Consider the following 13526-nt stretch of genomic DNA (forward strand, 5'->3'; position numbering starts at 1 on the left):
GAAAAATCGCATCCAGATGTTTTCCCATTGAAAACAATGAAAATCGCAAATGTAATAGGATACAATTTTATCACTTACACACAAAACCTTACCAAAAATCGTCAGAATAATAGACCAGGTTTAGCCTCGGGTTCTTTGAGTTGGTCCTGGTTGCAAAAATAAAGGTAAATATTGATTGTGAGTTCCCCATAATTAAACAACCAGCAACGGACTCTTGGACCGGTCCTGGTTCCAAAAATACAGGGGGACAAAAGAAGTAGGGGTCCCCCGTATTTTTGAAACCAGCACTTGGCTCCACTAGCCAGGAAGGTGATGCCGCAGCCGGGGGACACTTTTATATAGGTCCCTGCAGCCAAAGCATCACCACCCCTCAACTAGTCACCCCTGGCGGGGTACCCTAGGGGAGTGGGGGACCCCTTAAATCAGGGGGTCCCCCCCTCGAGGCACGTCTTCTTTTTTTTTTTTTTTTTTTTTTCAACACTTTCTTCACTTTTACAGACAGAAGAATGCACGGATCTCACTGATCTGTGCATGCTTCTGACTAAGTAATAAAAACATGACCTGAAATCCGCATGTTTTTATTACTAAAAATTGCATGTTTCTTTACTTAAAAAACGCAAATAATCGCATGCGAATTCCATTTTAACCTTAAAATTCGCACCTTGTTACATTTGAGATTTTTAGTAAAAAATTGCATAATTACAAACGTGCGATTTGGTGCCATTTTTTTTTTTTTTTTAGACACCTAAAAAAATCGCACCCTATATTACATCCAGCTTGAGGTGTGAAAAACTTCCACTTTTGACACCTTTTTCTCTGATGTTTCACCAATGTTTTCCAATTAGGATCGCCCGTAACAAAACAAAAAAAAAATAGCTTTTCTCCTGAAAACACACAGGTTAAGTGAAACCTGTGTGTTTTCATGAGAAACAGCCCTGTTTTCACTTGAAAACGGGGCTGTTTCCGGGGATTTGGTTTAGTCTGTCCGAGGCAGGTGAAACGAAATCCCAGATAAGCCGTGGCAAACTGTTAGTGTCCCATGCCCGCCGCAGCAGGTAAGGTACCATGGGTAATTGGATATCCCCATAGTCTGAATGGAATTTTATACAATATTTGTAATATTGTGCATTAAACAAAGTTTCTGTACATTGAGCCATCAGAAAGCAAAGTTGTCACTATCTTAGTTTCCGTCAAAAAAATCTATTTCAGAATATTCGGTATTTTGGAATATTGTACATTGGAAACTCTTCCTGTATATGTGTGTGTTATTTCATTCCAATGTTGAAATAACAGCATAAACAATTTTTATTCCCATTATCTTTTAAGCTTTAATAAAAAAAAATTCTTAATAACAAAGATGATTGTTCAATTAGCTAGTATTAAGTAATGTCTTGGCAATACGTTATTATATTATCTTGAATTACATAATTGTTTCATTTATTCGTGAGCACTTCATTTGTATGTTTTTACATTGAGAGATCACTGAGGACAAATAGGTAAAATTTTGAAATTTGAGAAATTTAAGCCCATAGAGAAAAGCCTTCGGGCAATCTGGGAATACAAACTGCACGTGGTAAACAACCTTGGTTGGAATCGACCTAAACACTCTACGGTCTTCCTCTTCTTTGACCCGCTACACTGTTGACTATGTTATCTGTTTTGAACTGTGCCATCATCTATATATGGTATTCCTGAAGAAACCAACTTGCATATAAAGTAATATTTTAGCAGTAGAAATATCTGGGTTAACTAAATACTTGTCTGGCCATACTGTTTCAAGGCTGCATTTCAACCCAGTGATCATTCGAGACATTTAATTGCATTTAGAACCCTAATTTCAGAGATGGTTTTTGATGTGGCTTTTTGAAATTGAATGTGTCATGCTTACTCATGTCTTAAATTGCATTTTTCTCCTTGAATGATTTATTTGTAGCCCCAGTAACAATTGCAGCATTTTATTTTGTTATTGTGACATTGAAAGCTCTAAATACACTGAAGGCTTCTTTCTAGCTTAATTTTAGAAAATTTTGAGGAGAAGCGGGTAAAATACTGCTAGTCAGGATCCCAGAGGTCACAATAGCGCCACCAGGATCCCGACTAGCAGTGAAATGCCATCGCGGAATACAGACGCTACAGCCTATACTCCCTCTGTGGGAGAACAGAATCTGCAGCGAGCCCGCAAGGGGCTTTCTAGCGCTCACCCCGCTGCTGGCATTACAGCGGACGGGATCCCGCTGTCAGGATCATAAAAGCCAGGATCCCGTCCACCGGCTTTTCATACTGATCCCATTTTGAGTGTGTCCGAGGCTACATAATACAAGTTAAATCTTTGCACAACTGCTATCCAGCATGAGGGTGCTAGTAGAAAAAAAAAAACACACAACTATATTACACTCTATTGTCTACAGTGTTACAGGGGAAAGAAGCTGAATGTTTTTTATTTAAAACATAAACATTAATACAAATTTAAAAACACATTCTAGCCCACGTGATTTGAAACCATATAGCATTACCTTTTAGAACAGTGTTCTGTTCTGCCATCTTTTGACTTACTTGTACTTTTTATCTTTACAGATTAAAGAATCCATCCTCATTGAAAAGAAAAAAGGGAATATTCTAACCATAAAATAAGATTTTAAGAATATGTCCCAGTAGAACTTAATTGCAGAATTGCATCACAGATTATTCTACGAATACCTCTTAAATTCTTTCTTTGTATATAACCTATTAACCTCTTGCTCTATATTTTATCTTAAATACTTTTTGCATTATGTCATATATTACTTTATTAGGTCTTTTATAAAAAGTGATTATGCTGAAAAGTCAGGGGTAGTTTGAGGCATAACAGATGGGTTTTGTCAGATAGAATGTAAAGAAAGGGGAAGAATTTACCATTTTTTATTTTTTTTGCACTGATGTTTATCATTTATTTACAGGCCATTCTGTGTTCATGGTCATTTTAAGTCCCAAATGACAGCCATGGTAACGTAACATGAAAATATATAAGCAGAAGGACTGAAAATAGCGTCTTGTGTGAAGTCTGTATTGGAACATCTCAGTTGTGATTTTTATATATGTATATATATGTGTGTGTGTGTGTAATATATATATATATATATATATATATATATATATATATATATACAGGTTGAGTCTCTCTTATCCAAAATGCTTGGGACCAGAGGTATTTTGGATATCGGATTTTTCCGTGTTTTGGAATAACTGCATACCATAATGAGATATCATGGTGATGGAACCTAAATATAAGCATAGAATGCATTTATGTTACATTTACACCTCATACACACAGCCTGAAGGTCATTTTAGCCAATATTTTTATTATAACTTTGTGCATTAAACAAAGTGTGTCTACATTCACACAATTCATTTATGTTTCATATACACCTTATACACACAGCCTGAAGGTCATTTAATACAATATTTTTAATAACTTTGTGTATTAAACAAAGTTTGTGTACATTGAGCCATCAAAAAACAAAGGTTTCACTATCTCACTCTCACTCACAAAAGTCCGTATTTCGGAATATTCCGTATTTCGGAATATTTGGATATGGGATACTCAACCTGTATATATATGTGTGTGTATATATATATATATATATATATATATATATATATATACATACATACATATACACACACACACCCCTATCCATGATCTGCCGGCACTCAGTTTAACAAACCCAGATGCTCAGGTGCTCATCCGGTAATGAAAATATCCAATTTCAGAAGAAGCTGGCACTCAGAGCATCCGCCCCGTCCACAGGCTGTAGGTATTGTATTGTCTTGAGGACGGGGTGGATGCCCTGAAGACGTTTGACATTTTTTAATACATGTGTCTTTCTGCATCTGGAAAGGTTTCTGAGTGCCACCCTCTTCTGAAATTACAGTGAGTATGTGTATATATATATATATATATATATATATATATATATATATATATATATATATATATATATATATATATATACATATACACACTGCTCAAAAAAATAAAGGGAACACTATAATAACACATCCTAGATCTGAATGTATGAAATATTCTTATTAAATACTTTGTTCTTTACATAGTTGAATGTGCTGACAACAAAATCACACAAAAATTATCAATGGAAATCAAATTTATTAACCCATGGAGGTCTGGATTTGGAGTCACACTCAAAATTAAAGTGGAAAAACACACTACAGGCTGATCCAACTTTGATGTAATGTCCTTAAAACAAGTCAAAATGAGGCTCAGTAGTGTGTGTGGCCTCCACGTGCCTGTATGACCTCCCTACAACCCACACAAGTGGCTCAGGTAGTGCAGCTCATCCAGAATGGCACATCAATGCGAGCTGGGGCAAGAAGGTTTGCTGTGTCTGTCAGCGTAGTGTCCAGAGCATGGAGGCGCTACCATGAGACAGGCCAGTACATCAGGAAACGTGGAGGAGGCCGTAGGAGGGCAACAACCCAGCAGCAAGACCGCTACCTCCGCCTTTGTGCAAGGAGGAACAGGAGGAGCACTGCCAGAGCCCTGCAAAATGACTTCCAGCAAGCCACAAATGTGCATGTGTCTACTCAAACGATCAGAAACAAACTCCATGATGGTGGTATGAGGGCCCGACGTCCACAGGTGGGGGTTGTGCTTACAGCCCAACACCGTGCAGGACGTTTGGCATTTGCCAGAGAACACCAAGATTGGCAAATTCGCCACTGGTGCCCTCTGCTCTTCACAGATGAAAGCAGGTTCTCACTGAGCACATGTGACAGATGTGACAAAGTCTGGAGACGCCAAGGAGAACGTTCTGCTGCCTGCAACATCCTCCAGCATGACTGGTTTGGCAGTGGGTCAGTAATGGTGTGGGGTGGCATTTCTTTGAGGGGCCGTACAGCCCTCCATGTGCTCGCCAGAGGTAGCCTGACTGCCATTAGGTACCGAGATGAGATCCTCAGACCCCTTGTGAGACCATATGCTGGTGCGGTTGGCCCTGGGTTCCTCCTAATGCAAGACAATGCTAGACCTCATGTGGCTGGAGTGTGTCAACAGTTCCTGCAACACAAAGGCATTGATGCTATGGACTGGCCCGCCCGTTCCCCAGACCTGAATCCAAATGAGCACATCTGGGACGTCATGTCTCGCTCCATCCACCAACGCCACGTTTCACCACAGACTGTCCAGGAGTTGGCGGATTCTTTAGTCCAGGTCTGGGAGGAGATCCCTCAGGAGACCATCCGCCACCTCATCAGGAGCATGCCCAGGCGTTGTAGGGAGGTCATATACAGGCACGTGGAGGCCACACACACTACTGAGCCTCATTTTGACTTGTTTTAAGGACATTACATCAAAGTTGGATCAGCCTGTAGTGTGTTTTTCTACTTTAATTTTGAGTATGACTCCAAATCCAGACCTCCATGGGTTAATAAATTTGATTTCCATTGATAATTTTTGTGTGATTTTGTTGTCAGCACATTCAACTATGTAAAGAACAAAGTATTTAATAAGAACATTTCATTCAGATCTAGCATGTGTTATTTTAGTGTTCCCTTTATTTTTTTGAGCAGTATATATATATATATATATATATATATATATATATATATATATATATTATTATTTTTTTTGCAACAAAACCGGCAACATTTTGTCATGTGGAATTGAGAGAGATATGTAAAATTAGTTACTATGCATTCAAAACAACGGAACATCATAATTTAGGATGATTTGGACACTCGCCTACATTACCCCAATCATGCAGATTTCTTGGTACAGTTCACACTTCTTCCTAGCAGCATTATCTTTGCCCATTGAAATAAATGGAGAAACCCAAGTCCGTAGCCTAGCTACAGTACAACAAAAAGTAAATCTTTAGTTTTGGGTGAAATTGTTCTTTAGTGTGAAATTGTAATGGCCTCAGGTTGAGTTTTTCACCTTTTATAGTGACATTACAACAATAATCTATTACTAATATACTAATGTTTTTGGAAAGTTTGTTAATTTGGCTTCTGTTGTACTTATGCTTGAAATAAAATGTGTTCACAATTCCACACTATGTTGTCATCCATTGTTGATCTGTTTTACTGATAGTTATTATGTACAGTATATGCAGTAGTTTTAAAAATAAACCCTATTAAATATGCCATAATTAATGTTTATCCAAGGCACTTACAGAGCTGTTTTTCTTGGTGCAGCAGGCCAGATGAGTAAGATTATAATAAACAAATATTTATATGGCGCTATGATTGACAATATAAAAATGTAATCAAGAGAAGGAATCTGGGTTTGGAGAATGTACTGGACATTCCTGAAATTAGACAACTCAGTAAGTAATAAAATAGTGCTCAATGTACAGGTGTCCAATCAATATTATTATTCACCATTGTAAACCATACCTTAAAGTAAAAAAAAGTCATAAAATCTAATAATGCAAACAGGTAAATAATATGCATTCATTTGCATTAATAATAAAGGTCAACATCTAACTTAATCACATAAACGAATACATAAATGCAGTATATCATATAAATTGGAGGTATCTGATAGAGTTACAATACACTTATTGTAACTACTGTATGTTGTGACTTTCAACTCCAACTCTTTTTTTTTTTTACTTCAAATTATGGTAATTTCTTTGATTGGTGAACTATTAGATTGCTTTAGTCACCTGGACAAAGCAGGCCATACATTTTAATATTATCTGTCCAACCATCCAACTACCTGTACTAGTTGGCTGGTTAGATCGGAAATCTGGTAAAGTATGTGAGCAATTGACAATCAACCATTCACTCCCAAACACTGGAAAATGGATAAAAACGTTTTGTGTTTTTTTTCAGACAAATTGGTTAAATCCGATTGATTTAATCAATACAACTTGAATTATCATTTTTGTGCCTTTTCATCAGGTTGGGTTTGGAATCCCAGCGGTCGGGATCCCGGAGGTCAGAATACCGACCCCGGTATCCTGGCCACCAGAATTCCTGCACCGGGGCGAGTGCTGGAAAGGACCCCCCACGAGTGGGAATAGTCTTGGCGCAGCTGTCGGCATCTGTATTCTGACCGCCGGGATAGTAACTACATCCCTTATCATCATAGAAGATTTATGTAATGATATGGCCCAGTGCATTTTAACACCTTATTATTAGTTCCACTGAGAAATGTGTAACAATATAGTATTCCTGCGATTTCCAGTGTATAAATACATTTATTCCAGCAATCCCAATTTTTATTACCTCTGTCATAAAGGTTTTAAAATGTTAAGTGGCATCATACGTACAAGCATTTGTTTATTCACTTTCTCTCTGCACACACACATTTGTGCGTGTGTTTGTGTATGTGTGTGCGCACGCATGTTTATGCATTAAGTTCAATCTTAACACATTTACTAGCAGATGATTTTTAATATTAATTTTTAAATGTTAGTGAATGTGTGTTTTAACCCTGGAAGCCCAACATCGATTACATCGGTCTGAAACATTGACTAAGATAGATCTGAAATATACCACTCAGTGTTCAGATTATCCTTCATATGTATTCATTCTCTCTTGCTGTGTAAATACGCTCTATTGCTAATACTCCCATCATGCCTGTGATATGATGTAGTTGCCTAGTTTTTACTGAAGTCATTGGCTTACAGAATTTTCACCAAAATATCCACATATTACTATAAATAGAAATAATAAGCGTGACTGCTGCTGTACACTGCAGACAGTTTATTGTGCAACTTACATGTATAGTGAAGAAAAATTAGAGAAGTCGAATAAACATCTAACATCACCAATTTATGCTCACCTCTGTATGGAGATCTGTCTGACTCTGTACCATTGGAATTTAAATGTTGTCCATCAAGATGAGGCAGCATCACTTGGTCCTCTGGCTACAGGTTGATGTGCTTGGACCCTACTGTATGTTGTGCAATGCCTAGCGTTAGAAGTACACATGCAACATGGGCTCCCCTGCACTTTACTTTTCTTTAGCTCTGGCCTTTTGTCCGGAAAATAAAGCGTTTTTATAAAGTTGGCTTAGTGGTCAGACATGTATTCACCCCACTGTCCATCAAATCCGTTGTCCTTTGTGTGCTGCTTCAGGGGAGGGTTTGCACTTAATACAGATGTAAGTGGTCAGGCCCTTTTTGGTCCAGTTACTTTAGTCTAATAGCAGTGGTGTGGACTTAAGCTCCCACTACCCTGAAGATTTTGAAGGTCTTCCTTAGGTAGGTGTGTTAAAGGAATGGGTTTCCGGTAGGAGATTCGGTAGAACCTCGGGATTCGTTCCTCTTCCCTACCCTTCTTATCCACTTAGGTAATGTACACCTAAGACTCTCTTATCCACTAAACAGGACTTATGGCTCCAGTGTATATGGTCTTGCTTATGGAGATTATCTAAAAACGAAAATTTCATGCACACTTAGAGAGCACCATACAAATGTGTCCTCCTACATCTTGCCTCAGTATGACACGCGGCATGCCTATGTTCTCTGTTTCTGCGGCTGTAACTGCATTCAAAAGTACTCCCTGTCCCATTGTGCCAGAGGCAAAGGTATTAGCACACCCAATAGGGTGCAATCTGAAAGTAGAGATTTATACGGTTCTTTACGCCATTTCTTATTTTCTGGAATTTTCTTATTGGCTAACCAAAACAGTAGATTTGGGTAAATCCGAGTAAAACCGAACCCGCTCATCTCTATCTGAAAGTGGTATATGTTGGAGTGGAGACAGAGTCCTTGTCTTTTACAAATGATGTACATTTGTTTATTATGAGAGATCGACATCAACAAGCCCCTGCTGACCAGCCTTCTTTCACAAATCCCAGCTTATCTTTATCTATTTAGTTTTACATTTTTTAAGATAAAGTGTAGGATGTGACTATCAGTTATGGAAGGTCCCCCAAGGGGTGGGGTATGGCTGTATTTAGGTCAACCCCAAACGGTCGACACAGGAAAAGGTTGACATTACGGGGGGGGGGGTTGTCGTTTACTCCGGAAAGTGACCAGGATCCCAATTAGTGCACAATGTCCCCTCGCATGGCTCGCCATGTTGACCAATGCCATGTTGACCTTTTGTCCATGTTGACCTAATGTCTGTCAACCTACTGACTGTCGACCTTACCCATGTAGCATCCAGATACCCTCCCAAGTACTGGGCAGGCAAAAGGCAGTGGCAGAAATTATACTTTAAATAGTTACTTTTTTATTTTTTTGTGAATTTATTTCTCCTGTTTAGCTAGGGTGGCAGGATGCCCTTTATGGCCCTCTGTACCCAGGGCCGGCTCTGCCTTTAGGCGGCTGCCTAGGGGTGCCAGCCCCTGGAGGGCGCCACTGAATTCATCTAGCAAAAAACTGAAGGACGTCTCTGTATGCGTCCACCTCCTTTTACACTGCGCTGGTTGCTGCTGAGGGTCTAATCGGGTGCAACCACTACTATCAGGCTGTACCACATAGTGCCTCAGCGCTTCCTCTGTGCCGACACGTGTAACATCAAGTCACGTGAAGGCACATAGGGGGCGGATGTAACTATAGCTCCTGAGGGACGCCCCCATGGCGGCTCTAAATAGCCCTAATGCACCTCTTGCAGGAGGGTTGCAGGTTAGGGGGCACCAGGTTGAAGCTTTGCCTAGGGTGCAGAGAGACCTTGCACCGGCCCTGTCTGTACCTGCCGGGAGGGTGTGAAGACTTGTGCCCAAAGAACCATTGTTAATCTCTTGTGAGCATGCTCCTCGTGCTTTATAAAAAATAAATAAAAAAAAACTACACAGCTTAATATTTATGTACTATAGCAATTAAGGATAATACTATTCTTTGTATACTGTAGTTAACTTTGTACATTTGTATTGCAGGTGAACTGCACAGAAGACGTTATTAAACCAGAGGACAGTGAAAAGACTGATTCAAAGCTGAAAAACAACAGGAGGGCATCCACAGTCTTTAAAGGACCTTTACTACATATTAGGTAAGGCAAAAGATCACAGCTTGCTTAGAAAGTTCACTTTGATGACGCGTCTGTGAAGATTGGGAAACAAGTCTCTTAAACTGCTGACATTAGCCATGTTCCATCTACAGAAAAGCATTTTCCCACTGATGTGAGGGGTAACGTTTTGCTGATGTGTCTGGTTTCTGCACCAAACTCACATCTTTCTGTTGATGTTTTCATCTCTTTGCTTCTAAAGTAAACTCCCAAAGGGCTGACGCTGTCTCATTTTCTTTTCTTGCAAATGAGACTCTGGGAAAGTTCTGTAATAAACTATTATGCAACATCTGTCGCTTCTTATTAGAGCAAATATTTTTTTCTTACTGTCTTACTAATGACTTATTTACTGTTAGTCCTGCAGATGAACTGCATTTTGGTTCCAAGGAGAGTGGAGAAAGAAAATGTATCATTGTCCTCAATAACATAACCAAAAATACAGTGGCTTTTAAGGTAACCTAATTAATAAATGTATGTGTACTTTATTTACAGGTCTCATGTTAATGCACTTTGTGCTGAGATTAGACTTTGTGGTGAAGGTGTCTTTATGGTGTAAAGAGGGGGAGCGTTGCATTGTTTTATTTTCACTTTACAGCTTCCACACGGTCGCATGAGATATACATGTTTGCATAGCCTGCAGTCATTTTCTTTGCAGTTGGGGATAGTGGGCCGAATTCAGCATGAGTTGTAGTTGTACTTTAACTCATTCCACTAAGATGCGGGAGGGCACCCAGCACAGGGCAAGGACGCCCCGCATCCCCCCTCCCCTTCCCCCGCTGAAATGCAAGTGCTTCACTGAACGGCGAAGCCCTCGCATATTAAGTGTAGCCCTCTGCCTGCACAGCCTAGCTGCAGAGGCAGACGGCAAGCCGCCATATTTTGAGTCACCACGACTGCGTGTGATGTTACGCAGCCTCCACGGCCCGCCCCACAAGCGATCAGGACCCGCCTCCGTTGTAAATCAGTCAGAGACGTTCACATAAGTGGGATGCCGTCGGATCTCATTGTGTGTGCACACGCAGTACAGTTCCTGCGCATGCACACACTGCACAAGGGCTTCAGTATGTGAACGCACCATACTAAATGAGGTCCAGTATGTGAATGTATGCACTATCAGCAGAAAGTTAAGCTCAGTAAGTTTAAAGGGGTTGCCGTGTATGGTGAACCCCCCTCACAATTGCATGTAATAAGATGTGCTGTGAACTTTCATTGTTCATAGTTTTTACATGGCCCCTATTTTGTTTTCTGGTTGCCAGTACTCTATTATACCCTTGTTCCACCACTGGAACAGTGTTCCAAACTGGGTTAGACCTGGGACAGACCCCATTCCCACTGCAAATTATTCCCAGGTCTGCGCCGTTCACATGGCACATTGGAGCAGTCTCTCTTCTCCTAGAACTTGGAGATGACATCATTTCCAAATTCCGGGAAATCTGGCTCTACCCATGCTGTATACAGGAAGTGTGTCGGATGACCTGGGTTACCCGGTTGCACTGCAATTCACCTGAGATCTTCCCTGGCAAAACCCCTCTTGCTACTGGGAAGGATTGCCGGGTAACTTGACCCAGATTTTTTTCTTAGGGAGTAGTCTCCACTGACAAAAATTCCGGGTTGATGCATGAAAAGGGGGTATTAGCTTGCATGCTTTCCTACAACTTTTACTTCTCCTCCCCCCCCCCCCCCCCCCCCCCACAGCAGTAACCCTGAGGCTGTTGCTGACCACCCGCCTACCCAGCACCTCCCGCTCATCCCTTCCACCCACCGGGCTGCTTGGCTCTGTGGCGCACAAAGGGTCTAAAAAATATTTTAACACCGCTTATCTTGGCCGCGATTTAAGCCCCGCCCATCCCGATATTAGGCTCCGCTCCTTTTAAAGACCCGCAAATCGCGGGTTACGCTACATTTTCTGCACTGTGTCCTGTATCTGCGGCTCTCCACCTCTGACCCTCTACTATCCAAGACTCCCTGCTGCTTCCAGAGTGGGTGTTTCAGCTGTCTGATGTCCTGATCGCACTTGTAAGTGTTTAATAAAAATTTAGAATACGTATTCCAATATATATATATATATATATATATATATATATATATATATATATATATATATATATATAGTAGGCAGCAGGCTTTAATATTAAATTACAATCCCCAATATGTCCCTCTCCCACCCTGCACCTCCCTGTCACCCTGCATTCTCTCCCACCCAGCAACCACCTCTTCCTCTATCATTTTCCCCAGTATATCCTCCTCTCTCCCTGCATCCCCCCTCTCACCTGGTGCCCCTCTCCCATCCTGCGTCCCCCCTCTCCCCAATATGTCCTGCTCACACCCTGCGTCCTCCCCCACCCAGCACCCCCACTCTCACCCTGCGTCCTCTCCCACCCTGCGTCCTCTCTCACCCTGCACCACCCCTCTCACCCTGTGTCCTCTCTCACCCAGCACCACCCCTCTCACCCTACATCCCCTCTCTCACCCTGCGTTCTCTCCCACCCAGCATCCCTCTCTATCTCTGTCCCTCTCCCCAATATATCCTCCTCCCACCCTGCATCCTCCCTCTCACCTGGTGCCACTCTCCCACCCTGCAACCCTCTCCCATCCAGTGTCGCAATCTCCAATATGTCCTTCTCCCACCCTGCATCCTCTCCCACCCAGCATCCCCCCCCCTCCTCTTTCCCTCTACCCAATATGTCCTCCTGCCACCCTGCATCCCCCCCCTCACCTAATGCCCCCGTCCACCTCAGACCTTCCTCCACCAAGTGTCCTCCCTCTCATCCATTGCCTCTTAAGGACATGCTCCTTGAGATTGGCCACGCCCCTTTTTTGGCGCAACAGTACACCCTGGGGTGGACACTATACCCATTTCAATTTTCCATACCCCCACTTCGACCACTAATATACTGTGTATGTGTATGTATATATATATATATATATGTATATAGGGTGAGCTAACAGCGCCAAAAAAATATATAGTAGAAAATAATTTTTCACAGTACGTCTGTAATGTACCCCAGTATAATGTCTAGTCTCTATATGCCACTCCCCTTTCTTTATGGGGCGTCTGCTGGATCTTAAGTAAAACCTACACTTGTACGTGTGCAGGATAGAAGAAAATTGGAAAAAGCAGATAAGATCAGAGCGACCATAGGTGGTAAATACTCTAGGAGACTAAAAAGATGTTTTTTTTTAAAAACAATGCGGGGTTTATTTACAACGAACGTTTAAAAAAAATTATTATTTTTTTTGGACATGAAAAGGCAACATATAAGAGTGCTTTTTTTAAACAGCTGTTACAAAGTCATTAAAAAGCATTCCAAAGGACACGAAGACAATAATTAAAAATGACAGCGATAAAAATGGTGCTAAAAATTCACGTACTTAGAAAATAAGAACCATTAGAAACAACTGTGTATCTAAAATTATGTAAAAAAAAATAATACAAATATGTATATAAAAAATTCCGTAAATAGAAAAAGCAGCTTAACTGAGGATTTCAGTAGTAGCAGGAATCACCCAACGCGTTTTGTCTGGTCTGACTTCATCAATATATATATATACATACACACACACAC

At 40.9% G+C, this 13526-nt stretch overlaps 1 protein-coding gene across 1 annotated transcript in view; it reads left to right on the top strand.

Annotated features, from left to right (window-relative positions):
* Nucleotides 1-13526, top strand: part of MOSPD2 (motile sperm domain containing 2) — a 200850-nt gene that overhangs the window by 154537 nt on the left and 32787 nt on the right. The window contains exons 10-11 of the mRNA XM_063955784.1: nt 9833-9945; nt 10317-10413. Of these exons, the coding sequence (XP_063811854.1) occupies nt 9833-9945; nt 10317-10413 (210 nt within the window). The remainder of the gene's footprint in view (nt 1-9832; nt 9946-10316; nt 10414-13526) is intronic.

This window comes from Pseudophryne corroboree, chromosome 2 (assembly GCF_028390025.1).
Source record: "Pseudophryne corroboree isolate aPseCor3 chromosome 2, aPseCor3.hap2, whole genome shotgun sequence".
Lineage (NCBI taxonomy): Eukaryota > Metazoa > Chordata > Amphibia > Anura > Myobatrachidae > Pseudophryne > Pseudophryne corroboree.